The following is a 14,286-nucleotide window of genomic DNA, read 5'->3' on the forward strand; positions in this document are numbered from 1 at the left end:
GAGGGGTACAGGTAGTATAAATAGTGAGAAACAATTCCCTTTAGCAGTGCTGTCTATAACCAAAGGGCTTAATTTTAAGATAATGGGTCAGAGATTTAGAGGAGATTTAAGAAAGAATTGTTTTCATCCAATGGGTAGTTGAACTCTGGAACACACAGCCTGAGGGGATGGTGGAGACAGGTACTCTCATAAGCAGTCTTAATATGAGAGCCTAAAATGCCGTAGCATAGAAGGCTGCGGGCTGAGAGTTGGAAAATGGGATTAGTATCAATGGGTACCTGATGACTGGCGTAAGCATGGTAGGCCACATGTATGACAGATGAAAGTCAATGCAATCTCAGAAAGAAACGAGTCCCATGGAGGTTGGATTCCATACTCGTGTATCCAGCTTTTTGAATCAAGTGCTTACTAAGGCTTGTAGACAGTTTCCGTAAGATTAGGAGTGCACCTGGAACACAGCCAGGCAACACTAGTCTTAATTTTCTCACTGGGGATTTAAACAAGTGGTTGAGTGAGGTTGAGGAGCAGAAAAAGGAATGGTGTCACTGTATTTGGGACACATCTTTCTAGATGTCCAACAATGAGAAAGAAATGAGAGTTTCTAACTGCTAAGACAACACAATACAACCAGCAAAAAGAAGTGACAAAGCTCTTTCTACTCCCAGGAGCTCCATGCCACTAGCAGATTCTTAGTGATTTTTCCACTAAAATGTTTTTTTAAACATTTGTCTTTCCTGCTGCTGGTTTGGTGAATGAAGTACAGATGGGATCTGGCAAGGAGTGTATTAACAGATGATGCATGATCCCCTGAGTAAAATGGGAACTTACAGAAGTGAGACAGAGAGAGGTTGGTTATTTCTTTGGAACTCTCAAGGCATGAAATTGGAGCATTATAAAATGGAAATGGAGATCTCCTTGTTTTTGCATTATGATATGGTTCTGAAACTCTTCAGAAGTTGGTACAGGCATCAGCTTATTCTGCTGATCTATCCAAAGAGAGTGGGACATTCCTGTGTGATTTGACTGAGGTTGGTGACCATTGAGACACTGTGGTCCATAATGAATGCTGGACAGAAAGTACATTGTCTAGTAAACGTGAAACAATTATAGCAATACAAAGGGAGAACTATGTGTAGGGTAAATATTATTTCTTTGGTATTTTTATACTGCTGGTGTGCCATTGGCAACAGGAATGTGGTAGTCTTTGCTGGCACTGGAAAGCTATAATGTGAAGCAGGTTGCCTCTATACCTCAATTTTGCCCAGAGGCCAACTTCCATGGATGGAGATCAGAGACTTTGAAAACAAGTATTACTTTCTATAGGCTCTCTCACAGGACCAGAAACCACAAAAAGGCACTAAAAATGGGAAAGTAGCATTTAACACATTCCAGCATCATACATAGCTTTATAAAGCATTAATAGTACTGCATTATAGGTAATACAGTACTTTGGCAGAAAATCTCATGCTAGGATAGAAATGTACAGTAACTTTGGTGTTAAGTTTTATTTCTTGTGAATACACTGCAAGTGAGTAGCCATTAACCACATGGATGGTTGGGAATTGTTGGATTGGCATGAGGGATAACCAAAGGTACTCAGTGATAATGCACTTAAGATGTTTGCCTCATTAACTGATGAAATGGCCTTGAATTGAGCTGGATACATATTGTAGCTCTCTGTTCAGGCACTACTCTCCTGGAGGCCAAGCTCAAAAATAAATGTGCCTTTAAACTGACTTAGAAGTGTAAGGAATTACTGTAAGGCTAGGGGGAAAAATGTCAGACTGTTTTGAAGTAAATCGCCCTTTTTCCCCTCTATAGGTCAATCACAGCAGTTACATAGACATAGTAATAGAGGGGTCTGTGGCCTAGTCTGCCTCACCCTCCTCGTAGAAGAACGAAGCCCAGTAGTAGATCCAAACTAGTCTGCTTGTGGCTGGTCACACTTTAAGTACAAATACAGGACTAATAGTGAACTAAATTTTGAAGTTTAAACTTGGGGCTGATTTAAAAAGGCTGATGGGGGCCTTTATGCTTTATGACAGCACATTTTACAAGCCTAAGATGAATGTTTTTGCAGAGCCAAAATATAAATACATTAGTGCAACCACTGAACTGCGAGCAAAATGCTGCTAAATGTGTTTGACATGAAAAAATTAAACTCTGATGATTAAGAAGCATAGAACTCCAGCTTACTAATAATAATTATTAGTTTCTTTACCTTTGAAATGTTTCTGTTAAATCACTGATATGGTTTTTATGAAATTATGATTATACCGATTGCCCATATTTTTTATGCCCTGCTTTTGCACGAAAACGGCACCACTGTTCTCTTGATCAAACCTCAGTAAGACAGGGGAAAAGGAGAAGGTCACATTCAGTGTTTTGTAAGCTTACTAGCTTCTCAATTCAGTCAAATTCATGCAGATGAAATTCATGCTGCCCATGTGAATTTGTCAACTGGATGATTATATATTAAGTCTTTTTGCTGTTTAAATACAGACAGTCACACTTAATCACATTGTTCATCAATGCATATCACTAATATTTATCTGAAGCTCTGCAAGCTACTCTGATCCTTTCCTTTGTCTTGTAAAATATGCCACTTAATTGCAGGATATTCTGTTTAGTGTACATTTATATTCATGGATGTAGCCATCTCCACCAGATTTAATTTTACAATGTTTTTCTGTGTAATAAGACAGAAAATATTGCCATGTAAATTTGAACCATTTTATCTTTCTCACTATTAAAGACATTTACCTGCCGCATACTCTCATCCCTGATCCCGTATAGATGCCAAATGGCATCATTGTTATATCTGCACAGGAGTCACTCGGGCTGTAGCAAATAATCTCATGGTAGCAGTGTCGAGTGAATGAATATATTCACAGACAACTATGCAGTAATTTTGGTTACAAAGTTTATTTCTTTTTGAATACCTAGCCAGTGAATAGCTATTAACCACATCATGGGTGCAAAGTTGACTTGTTGGTTTACCAGATGGATATCTTTAGGTTCCCAGTGATATGTTTGCTCCATTACCCAATATGTTAGCGTCTAGTCTTGCAAATTGTGGACTCTCTTCCCAGTTATTGGTCACAGGGTAAAGAGGGAAAGCCAGAGGAATGGAACATCTTGGTTAAAGGTGAGGGGGAATAGTACTTGGAAACCATCTTTACCTATATCATTTCTTTATGAAAATTTACAGATATATTTTGTCAGCTTGTGTTCTGTCCTCCCTTGCCATACACTGAACCTGCCGGGGGGAGGGGTTTTGGAGTCTTGTCTCAGGTTTCTTCTACTGCCACTCTTAAACTAGCTACGACACCAAGAGGAATCTTGCCCCATTGAAGTATTTTACTGTACAACTTCTTCCCTTTGGAAAGGTTTAGCACCTCTGACCATGACCCCACCAAATGGGGACTGTCCAAGGGAAGGAGAGCAGGACATTCAGTGTCACACAACTTGCATATGTACATCATTGCACCAGGGTGCAGTGAGACCAAACGAACTATCGCTGTGCAGAAAACCTTAAGACAAAAGTTGTTTTTCCTTCTAGTTCTACCACGTATGAATTATATGGTCAGATATACCATCTCCTCTGGGAATGGGTTAGGACATCCCAGTACCCAAAGACCTGCCTTTCTTTCCCCTAGGAATCTTGAGAGTCATTAGGAGAGTTATTCATTCATCATATTTGTTTAGCTGAACACAGTCCTGGACCTCAAAGCTTCTGGGATATAAGCCCTGAAGTACTACTTACCAGCAAAGCAAAGTGCACTAATGACAACAACATCAAATGTGCAACTCTATTGTTTTCTCTTCCAGGAAGTAGACACTACTTGGGAAGAATGAAATATGGGAGGCTGATATTGCAGCACTTGTTTTTCTTGAAACAAATATTTTGGGGAGATGAGGTCTCAGATCAGCCAAAGGTGTCAGCCCCACTTAGTTGTAGTGTTCTGCTTTCAGCCACTGGAGGTCACCAGAGTATGTATGGAGCTCACTAGCAGTATCTAGTGGAAAGACTTGAACATGACAAAATAAGGACCTGAGTTTGCCTGTTTATTTTGTCCTTGGAGCTGAAAATTTGGAACAGTTAATTCCTGGCTGGAAGTTGCAAATAGGAGGTGTGCTGCCATTCTGAGGCATTACTGACCAATCCCTCATAATGCTATTGCTGCTGGCCATTTTCCACTTACTTTGTTCGAGGAGCATTTGATGAAAATGAGATGTGTTTCAACAGACTGCTGAGGATTGGCCTTATCTGTACTTTCAGACTGAGCAGATTAGCCAAAATTTCAAAAACTTTTTGCACAGAACTTATTAAAGATATTCCAATAACAGGGAATGTAAATAGCTAAGACCTTTCTTTAAATGTATCTCTTCACCACCCTGCCCCACCCCCCCCCCCCCGATTTGTTTAAAAGATTGAATTCCCATTTGTTTATAATATATAAGTCTTCTAAAGGAGCTCTGTAAACATAATGAGATTACGTCTTCATTGTGTTTTAAGTTATAGGTCAAATGAAGTGCCCTTTGAGGACTACTCTTTCAGACAGTTGGTTTTTGAAATGTGGTCGCTGTTTACCACACAACAGAATGTGGTAAAATTTTTATTAGCAAAGAGTTGTGTGGTAACTAGAAAGGAAGACCCAGTGCCACAGTGGTCTGATTGTGCTGAAGGCTGAACTACATGCTTGTACCTCTTGGCAACGCAGAACTTTGTACATTTCACTTGGAAGGATCCATGTTATGCTGCAACTATTATTATAGGTCTTGTTAATATAGTCCCTTGATACTGATGTACCAAAGTGCTCACTGATAAAATACTTTATGCTTTAATTTTCAATTTGTTAAAAAATATGAATTCAATACAGAGGTTCATGGAATAGAAACTTAATTATGTTTTGGCTACCATTTCCCCATTCCACTCTCAGCTCATGATATTCCACTATGAAACTGCTAAGATTATGATCTTTGACCATCTCTAGATGTCCCAAGAAATGAGAGCTGACTTGAGGCTAAACCTCTGCCCTTCCACTTTACTGGCACAAGCTGATTCTTTTCAGCATCCACAGCAAGGCTGCAACCCAGTGTGGTGGAGTCGTGCAGTCTCCCTGTCTGAATCCTCACATTTGCTGTGATGGTGGTTTGCTGCAAAGTGTGTAACCCTGCTGAGCAGGGTGGAAAGCCTTACAGGAGATGCATGTACAAGAAGAAGCAAAGGAATGATTTTGATGGCCAAGGCAGTGTTGCCAGTTCTCGCACAAAGAGATTCACTTTCAGTAAACTGCTCTTGCACTCCCACACCCCCAATCTATCCCACCAGCAATCCAAGATCTCTAAGTTTCAAAACAACATCATCACCTACACCCCCCCACCCCCCAACACTTCTCCCCTGCACATCAACAGTCCCACTTCACCACCCCTCTCTAGCGCACTGAAACCACTACATGTGTTTGGCTCAGTCTGTTTCCTGGCCTCTGAAAGTTTTCTGACATTGCTAATCCCTGGGCCATTCCTCACATAACTAATATATATATAAAAAATTTTTTAAGTGGGTGTAGAAACAGTGTAAGACAATCCCTTAGCAGTTGCCACTTGTCTCCATGTACCTTTTCTAATGCATCTTTGGGGTGTTTGGCTGTTCCTGAAATCTGGGCAGTGAAGGCTGCTGATCATCTGCTGAGGGCATTTAAGTGATGGCCATGGTGTGTGACACTGAACAGCACTGGCCTGTACTAATGAGGAGGTCATTTTAGTGTGAATTTAATAGCAGATGGAGGTATGTTGCATTGAATGAAGAGGGTGCTGCTTTTGGCAGCGGGGGAGGGGGGGGTCTGCTGCAGGGTTCTGTGTGCTGAGTTTTCAGTGGAGGTCACGCAGGCAATGAGGAGTTATGTTGGCATTTTTACATTTTGCTGCATTAACACCAAATCAGTGTGGAAGGGGTTCTGCCACCATCCTGCTTCCATTTCATGTGGTGGGATATCTTGCTGTTACCTGGTGGAAAGAGGACATCTCCTCATCCTGTTGACCCCTTCCACTGAGATATTGGATGCTACATCTGAGAAGCATGGGACTCTTGTTGCGAAGCTGTCTTACAGGCTTTTGAAGCCAGAAGTTTAGAACCCCAGAAGAGATGCAAATTTGCCTTCAATTTCCATCAGGGATGCCCAGTATTCTGCACCACCCTCCCTTCCACATTGGGCAACTGGAAAACAATCATGCTTATGAGACAGCCAGCCTACCTATTAGTGGCTGAGTTACACATGGTGTACTTGCCTGGGCTGGACAGTTGAACTCTATAGCTGCCTTGCTGTGGTTGATACCCTCTCCATTTATAGTTTTATTCATTTAGTTCCTCTGTGAAACAGAGCATATCTCAGAAAATAGTCTGATGCAGATTTAAATATCATAAGCTGCATAATAATGTCATTCAAATGTAATATAAACAATGGCCTGCTCATTGTGTACAACTACATATGGGGGAGGTCCAAAAGGCTGGTGGAGATGGAAATTGAGATGGTGCTTAAAGGCAGCGTGAAGTGAAAAAGGAGTATTTAGGGAGGAAGCAAAGATGACTGAAGAGTTTACTGCAAATCGACGTGAATAAACCATAGTAAGTAAATCCTAAATATTTGTGGGCAATTTGGGAGAATACAGAGTAAGTTTATCAAATGCATGTTTGTACATTAATGCATTTGTGCAAAGTGTTCACTTTCTATCTGGGATGCTTCAAAAAAAAGAGAGACCCCTATTCAAAAATTTCAAGATCAGTGCCTCTGCCAACAATTAGTTGAGGGAGCTGGGGTCCAATTACGGTGGCTATAACCCAGTTTTTTTTTTATTAAATTTGACCCTGGGAGATTAAATAATTTGAAGATTCACTAAAGCAGTACAAAATATAGGCTATTGCTACATGTAATAGGAAACAGGTGGCAATGTTTCATCCAGGGAGACATGTCGACTACAGGAGTCATATGATTGTTATAACATGTTTAACTGGGGAAATACATAAAGGATTTGAACCATGAAGGTAACAAATTTAAGAAATGAAATCGAATTTATCAATGATATTTTTGGTGTTCAATTCTAATGTTGTTGTATTCTAGATAATCAGATGGGAGTTAAATTATGATTTGTTATGATGCTGATTGTTCCAGGGATTGCTGCAGTTTAAAGGCTTGATGTCATATTGGGAGCCAACATCCTTTTAAGGAGAACTTCCAGGCATGAAATTGGAATGTGGGAACCAGCTTACATTTCACTTATTTTACAGATGTCTGGAAAAGGACAATCAAAGACCAACTATTGTAATGTGCTATGTTGACAGGGTGACATTCTCCTCACCCATGAATATACTTGCCATGCAGACTCCTAGGAGGGGAAAAAGGAGGAAAAAATCTACGGCTAAATTTAGGGGAAAAGTCTCTTGGAAGGACCTGAAAGAAATTAAATCCCAGGAGAGTACGGCAACTCAGGGAGACATTCACCCAGGTTATATTCCTTGGTATGAGGTTGTGGGGCCTCACTTGGGAACTGATGTCACTCTCTTCAATGCCTGCAGCAAATCTATACTGGCTGCAGGTGCTAGTGCTCTGTTTAAGAGGTTGGCAGCTCTGCAAAAGCAGGACTTCCTAATAACTGAGCTTGTTCATGATGACCTAAATGTACTTCTGTCCCTGGGTGCTGCAAAACCTCCCCAGCCAAACCACATAGACTGAATCTAATCCTTATTTTGAAGACCTCAATCAAATTTCCAATAAATCTCCACCAAAGTATATTAACTGTGTCACACTGTTTTCTCCTCTTCAGATTTATGGCTGCAGAATTGGTTATTCTGTGTAATCTTCTTAAAATTCCTGTCAATATGTATTAGATCCTGTTGCTCTGGTTGTTAAAGATCTGCAACTGACCCTTACAGATGAGTAGATTGTCAGTTCAATCCTTGACCAGTGCTACGTTGTCTGATTCTAGCTGAGCAGCAGAAGACGTCAGCAGCCCAGGGTTAAGGGAATTAAAAGTAGATTGAGGTCTGGGCAGCACTTATGGCCTGGACTCCTTCAAAAGGATTGATGCCTTCATGAGATCTTGGAAGGTGACCAACACCTGGATGAGGTCTTCATGTCACACATTTCATGTAGCAGATAATAGTCTTTCAACCTGCTGAGAATGTCTTGGTCTGTCTCAAGGGAAATGCTAGGGCTTATAGGTCACTTACCCCAGTACCTCTTATTTAGCACTCCACTTCAGCATTGCCTAGACGAACATCAAATGTATTGATAGAGAGGAGATAAAGTCGGAAAAAATAACCTTGTACCAATCCTTAACCTACAAATTTGAAGAGGAGGAGACAAAGGATAAATAGTAATGACTTCTGATCTTTCGACAGTTCTCCAACTGGGCAGGACAGGATAGGTTTGCATGGTTAATGTAGGGCATTGAAATGAAGACTTGCATTTGTGGATGTGCTTTGTCCCCATTAAAAGCCTTTTTAACTGTTGTCTCCATCTTGTCTTAATGGAAAAATTCTTCTTTTATTGACTGATTCACATTTAAGGGTTGAGCAAAATTTAAAAAAAAGATTGGCAGCAAAACTCCAAGAAGGTTTGATGGAATAACTTGAGTTCTACAGTGACTTTATTTACCTAGCAGAAGAAAAATTACCATTACAAGTGAGGTTATTTAAGTAGATGAGCAATGCCTGTGTGGTTTGACCAGATTAATGAGAAATGTTCATGTATCGATTCCTATTTAATTATAAGAGTACTTTAGATTTGTTACCAAGAGAAATCAACTCCTAGTTAAAGTAACTACATAAAATTCAGGGAGATGAATAGTTTACAGCCTACTTTGTTTTGCTGATCCACACAGACACACTTAAAGTCTCAGAGTAAGTAAACATACTCAAATGACCTTAATGACCATTGCAACGGGGTTTACTCTGTGAAATCATAGATTTCTTCATAGTTTGGTCGCTTTGAATGAAGATAAATTGTTTCAGTTTCAGCTTATTTAAAGTGGTGTCATGGTGTTATTTGGGTTGTAAGTTTCTTTTTATATAAGTGTTTCAAGCTAACGGCTGAGTGTGGTTTGCAGTTGTCTTCATGTTGGCATTATTTGTTTTCTCTTGCAGGGAAGGATGAGCCGAGCAGTTACACTTGCACAACTTGCAAACAGCCATTCAACAGCGCATGGTTTCTCCTGCAACATGCCCAGAACACCCATGGATTCCGAATTTATTTGGAGACTGAGCATGGAAGTCCCTTGACCCCACGGGTTGGCATTCCTTCAGGACTTGGGGCAGATTGTGGCCCTCAACCCCCACTTCACGGACTTCACGTAGCAGATAATAGTCCTTTCAACCTGCTGAGAATGTCTGGGCCTGTCTCTCGGGAAACACCAGGGCTTGTAGAAGGCCGCTTTCCCCCTACGCCTCCATTGTTTAGCCCTCCACCCCGGCATCACCTAGACCCTCATCGAATGGATCGGCTGAGTGCTGAGGAGATGGCATTGGCGGCAGCACATCATAACAGTGCCTTTGACAGGGTACTGCGTCTTAACTCCATACCTATTGAGCCACCGTCAATGGATTTCTCTAGGAGACTTAGGGAATTAGCTGGCAACACCTCCACTCCTCCATTGTCACCGAACCGGCCTAGTCCTATGCAAAGGCTATTGCAACCATTCCAATCAAGTAACAAGTCCCCATTTCTCAGCACACCGCCCCTCCCACCCCTCCAGTCCACAGCGCCTCCTGCCCAGAGTGTGCTCAAGTCCAAGTCCTGTGAATTCTGTGGGAAAACCTTTAAGTTTCAGAGCAACTTGATAGTGCACCGCCGAAGCCACACTGGTGAGAAGCCATACAAGTGCCACCTATGTGATCACGCCTGCACTCAGGCCAGCAAATTAAAGAGGCACATGAAAACACACCTGCACAAGTCATCACCCATGACAGTCAAGTCAGATGATGGACTCTCCACTGCAAGCTCTCCTGAACCTGGTACTAGTGACCTTGTTGGCAGTGCCAGCAGTGCTCTCAAGTCTGTGGTAGCCAAGTACAAGAGTGAAACTGATGCCAATATGATTCCAGAAAACGGGGAGGAAGAAGAGGAGGAAGAGGAAGAGGAAGAAGAGGAGGAGGAGGAGGAGGAGGAAGAGGAGGAGCCTGAGAATGAAAATAGGTCTGAATTTGCCTTTGGTGTCAGTCTTGAGGGCGGGCGTCATCATGAGAACAGCTCAAGGTCTGTGGAGGAGAAGAGCTCGCTACCTGAAGTGATGCACAGCATTGCCATGAATACCATGCAGCACTATGGTGAGGCCTTCCATCAAGTCCTTGTTGAAAAACACAAGCGGACTCATCACTCCTCTGAAGCAGAAGTTCACAGAGACACTTATGACGAAGACTCGGTCGCTGGTGAATCTGATCGCACAGATGATGGTACAGTCAATGGGAGAGGTTCCTCACCAGGTGAATCAGCTTCTGGGGGCATATCGAAAAAGCCTATATTGGGTAGCCCCACGTCCCTCAGCCCTTTTTCCAAACGTATTAAGCTTGAGAAAGACTTTGACCTGCCCTCAGCACCTTTGGCTCCCACAGATAACGTTTACTCACAGTGGCTTGCTGGTTATGCTGCCTCACGGCAGATGAAAGACCCATTCCTCAGCTTTGGAGACTCCAGACAATCGCCTTTTGCAACTTCATCTGAGCACTCTTCAGAAAATGGAAGTTTACGCTTTTCCACTCCCCCAGGAGAGATGGACGGTGGGATCTCAGGTCGGAGTGGCACAGGGAGTGGTGGCAGCACGCCCCACATCACTGGACCTGGCCCGGGACGGCCCAGCTCCAAAGAGGGCAAGCGAAGTGACACGTGTGAATTTTGCGGCAAAATCTTCAAGAACTGCAGCAATCTCACAGTCCACCGGAGAAGCCACACGGGCGAGAGACCGTACAAATGTGACCTGTGCAACTACGCCTGTGCCCAGAGTAGCAAGCTTACGCGACACATGAAAACGCACGGTCAGGTGGGGAAAGACGTTTACAAATGTGAAATTTGTCAGATGCCTTTTAGCGTGTATAGTACCCTCGAGAAACACATGAAAAAATGGCACAGTGAGCGCTTGTTAAATAATGATATAAAAACTGATTAGGTGTATTGATGCTCAAGTTCCCTATAGCTTTTTCTATTCTCTTGTGATCAAAACCAAGTGGAAGCTGAGGACGTAAGGAACATGTGCTTGATGCCAGTACAACTGGTTTAATGTCACTGATGAATGCATGATTTGTATCGGGGCAATACTATTGCATTTACGCAAACTCGAGCCTTTCTCTTGTGCAATAATTTACGTGTTGTGTATGTTTTTTTTCTTTTAGACAGCATGTATGGTATGTTCGGCAATTTAATTCTGTCCTCGGTTAGTGCTGAGTAACCACCCTTTGTCCTTTCTTTGGTTTTTGAAAGAAGACTACCATGCTGCATTGTGTCCTGTAACACACATCATGTATAGTTTGGGTCGTAACACAGAGAGGGAAGACAAAAATGGGGGATTCCCCCCCTCCTCCCCCAAATATATTCCTTTATTTAACCCTCTATGGACAGGCTAGAATTCGCACTGTTAAAGCCGTCTTTTTTTTAAAAGGAAAATCTGTCTTGAAATGTTAATATATTAAATTAGAACATAAGAACAATTGTTGGCCTTGACTTTTGGCAAAGGAAAAAAAAATGAAGATGGTAATTGGGTGAATGCCATTGTTTGGTTAAAGGAAAAAAGAATAATCTGAGTGCCTTGGATCTTTTGAAACTGTATTGGTTTTCTTTCTGTTCTTCTGTTAAGTCCTGGAGGAGTAGCCTTGGGTTTGTGTTGACCCAAGTGATGCTTCTACATCATGCACTTGATAGTTTTGGCTACCAGTGAGTTAACCAATACTCAATATATAAATAAAATGAAAGTAACAAAATAGTAGGAACAAAGGAGGAAAATATCTTGACAATTCCATTAATCTCACAGCACCTATCTGTGATCCGTAAAGTCATGCTTGGTTCATGCACCACACAGTAGTTGTTTAAACATAAAGATGATACATTAATACTCCTTCCAGCCCCTCCACCCACCCCTAGCTTGTATTTTAATCGCACTTGACTCCGCTTGTGACTTCTATGCCCTTTCTTTAATCAGGGGTACAGAGGCTGAGCAAAAAGACAAAAGGATAAAAGACAGCTTGGATAGGACAATTAAGTGCACTGTACAATTTTCCCAGTTTACAAACATATAATTAAGGGGAAAAAAATCCTAAAATACTAAGGAATGAAAAATGAACGGATTGTTTAGTGTCAATTTGCCAGTCATTGACTAGAATAGTGCACCTGGCTAAATTTAAAAAGAATATAAAATGTAAAGCAACACGATATAACAGCATGTCTCCTCAGCGGATGATAATGGGACTGCAGTCAATTAGAATAAATAATCTCACTACTACAGTGCAAGAATTTTTGTACAGATTTTTTAAGTATAAATGGTAAGATTTTTTTTTAAAAAAACACTTCATTAAGTTAGGGAGAAGTATATTTTAGGGTTTCAGTGTCTTGGTGGTTGTCAAGACTTATACATGTTATACAGTTAGTGGATACTCTGCCTTGGGTACACAGCTCTTCAGGTTGTATAAACTTGCATTGGGAAAGGTTTAAGATTATATATATATATTATATATATATATAGTACTTAACTATAGGAAATGCACACATGTTGATTCCTATGCTAAACACATTTATGGTCTCTACTTTTCTGTATTTCTAGAATGGTTATTTGAAATAAATGTTCACCTAGTGTAGGCACTATAGTATTTATATTGAAGCTTGTATTTTTAACTGTTGCTTGTTCTTTAAAGGTATCAATGTACCTTTTTTTGGTAGTGGAAAAAAAACAGGCTGCCACAGTATATTTTTTTAATTTGGCAGGATAATATAGTGCGAATTATTTGTATGTTTCAACAAAAAAACAAACAAACAAAAAAAGAATACGCCCGTGACATTGTACAGATAAGAGGTCGTATAACGGCTGCTTGGGGAAACTTTAGAACGTCGCGCCAATGGTCAAAGTGGATGGTTGTACATATCTTTCCCTTCCTGCTGCCATACTGTATACAGTACTGCAAGCTAATGTTTGTTCTGTAGTGTGCTTCTGTCTCCTAACCTCTCACCTACTACATTCCAGCATCTAACTTCATATGCAGTAAATTAAATGTTTGCAGTTTTTTCATTGCCAAAAACTAAATGGTGCTTTATATTTAGATTGGGAAAATTTCATATGCAAAGCATATTAAAGCCGCTTGAGTCAATACTTTTTTGTAAATGGCAATGCAGAATATTTTGTTATCGGCCTTTTCTATTCCTGTAATAAAAGCTGTTGTTGTAACTTGACATTTATCTTTTACTATGGGATTCACTATTTATTATTGCTTATGTGCGCTGTTTAAAACAGATGCACTAAATTGATCTTTTTTTTCATTTTATTTTTTATTTTTTTTGTTTAGATGACCAAAGGTCATTACAACCTGGCTTTTATTGTATTTGTTTCTGGTCTTTGTTAAGTTCAGGAGTCTATTGGAAACCACTGTCTGTGTTTTGGCAGTTGTCTGCATTATCCTGTTCACATGCCCATTTTGTCCCTTTATGAAAAAAATTAATAAAAAATTTAAAGCTAATTGGTGAACCTTGTGTGTGCTTATTTATTGCTTTCCTCATTATTTTAGTTTTTAAATTTATTTAGTTATTTGTTTTTGTATGGCATAATTAAAGTACATAGCTTTTGCTCAGCTGAGTGGATCTCTGCAGTGACCCCTTTCTCTGACCCATATAGAGTTTGGTAGTATGCTGCAGAAATCTGCCTATCTTCAGAAAGGGTTTAACATATCAGACAACCAGGGAATTCACTGTGTGCCATGTGCAGGTTTGCTTCCTGCATGGGTGAGGGGTTACTAGCCATGTAGCTGGTCTGTGTAGATCATTGGCTATCCAAAAAAAATGTAATCATATTTCAATGAAAATGAATGAAGCATACAATAAATTCTTTGTTACTAACAATGTCTAAATAAAATGATTAATCGATTAATTGATGCCAATTTCTCTTCCACAATTCCTCTCCACTAAAAGTGCATGATTAATCTTCATATTTGTGCACTGTGTCCATACGTTTAGAACTAAATGTTGATTAGCTGGTAGTTGAAAATACAAGCACTACCTGTTTAAGTAAATTGCAACAGATCAATTAATTGCTAAG

The 14,286-nt window shown here is 40.6% G+C and overlaps 1 protein-coding gene across 3 annotated transcripts in view; it reads left to right on the forward strand.

Moving 5' to 3' along the window:
- The window catches only part of LOC127568645 (B-cell lymphoma/leukemia 11A-like), a 162,266-nt gene that overhangs the window by 97,769 nt on the left and 50,211 nt on the right, over positions 1 to 14,286 (forward strand). For 2 of the 3 annotated variants that reach the window (XM_052012628.1, XM_052012629.1), the window contains exon 3: positions 9,146 to 11,034. In XM_052012628.1, the coding sequence (XP_051868588.1) occupies positions 9,146 to 11,034 (1,889 nt within the window). Of the gene's footprint in view, positions 1 to 9,145; positions 13,712 to 14,286 lie in introns of those variants that run through there. The other variant, XM_052012627.1, reaches the window with a different exon arrangement.

This window comes from Pristis pectinata, chromosome 3 (assembly GCF_009764475.1).
Source record: "Pristis pectinata isolate sPriPec2 chromosome 3, sPriPec2.1.pri, whole genome shotgun sequence".
Classification (NCBI taxonomy): domain Eukaryota; kingdom Metazoa; phylum Chordata; class Chondrichthyes; order Rhinopristiformes; family Pristidae; genus Pristis; species Pristis pectinata.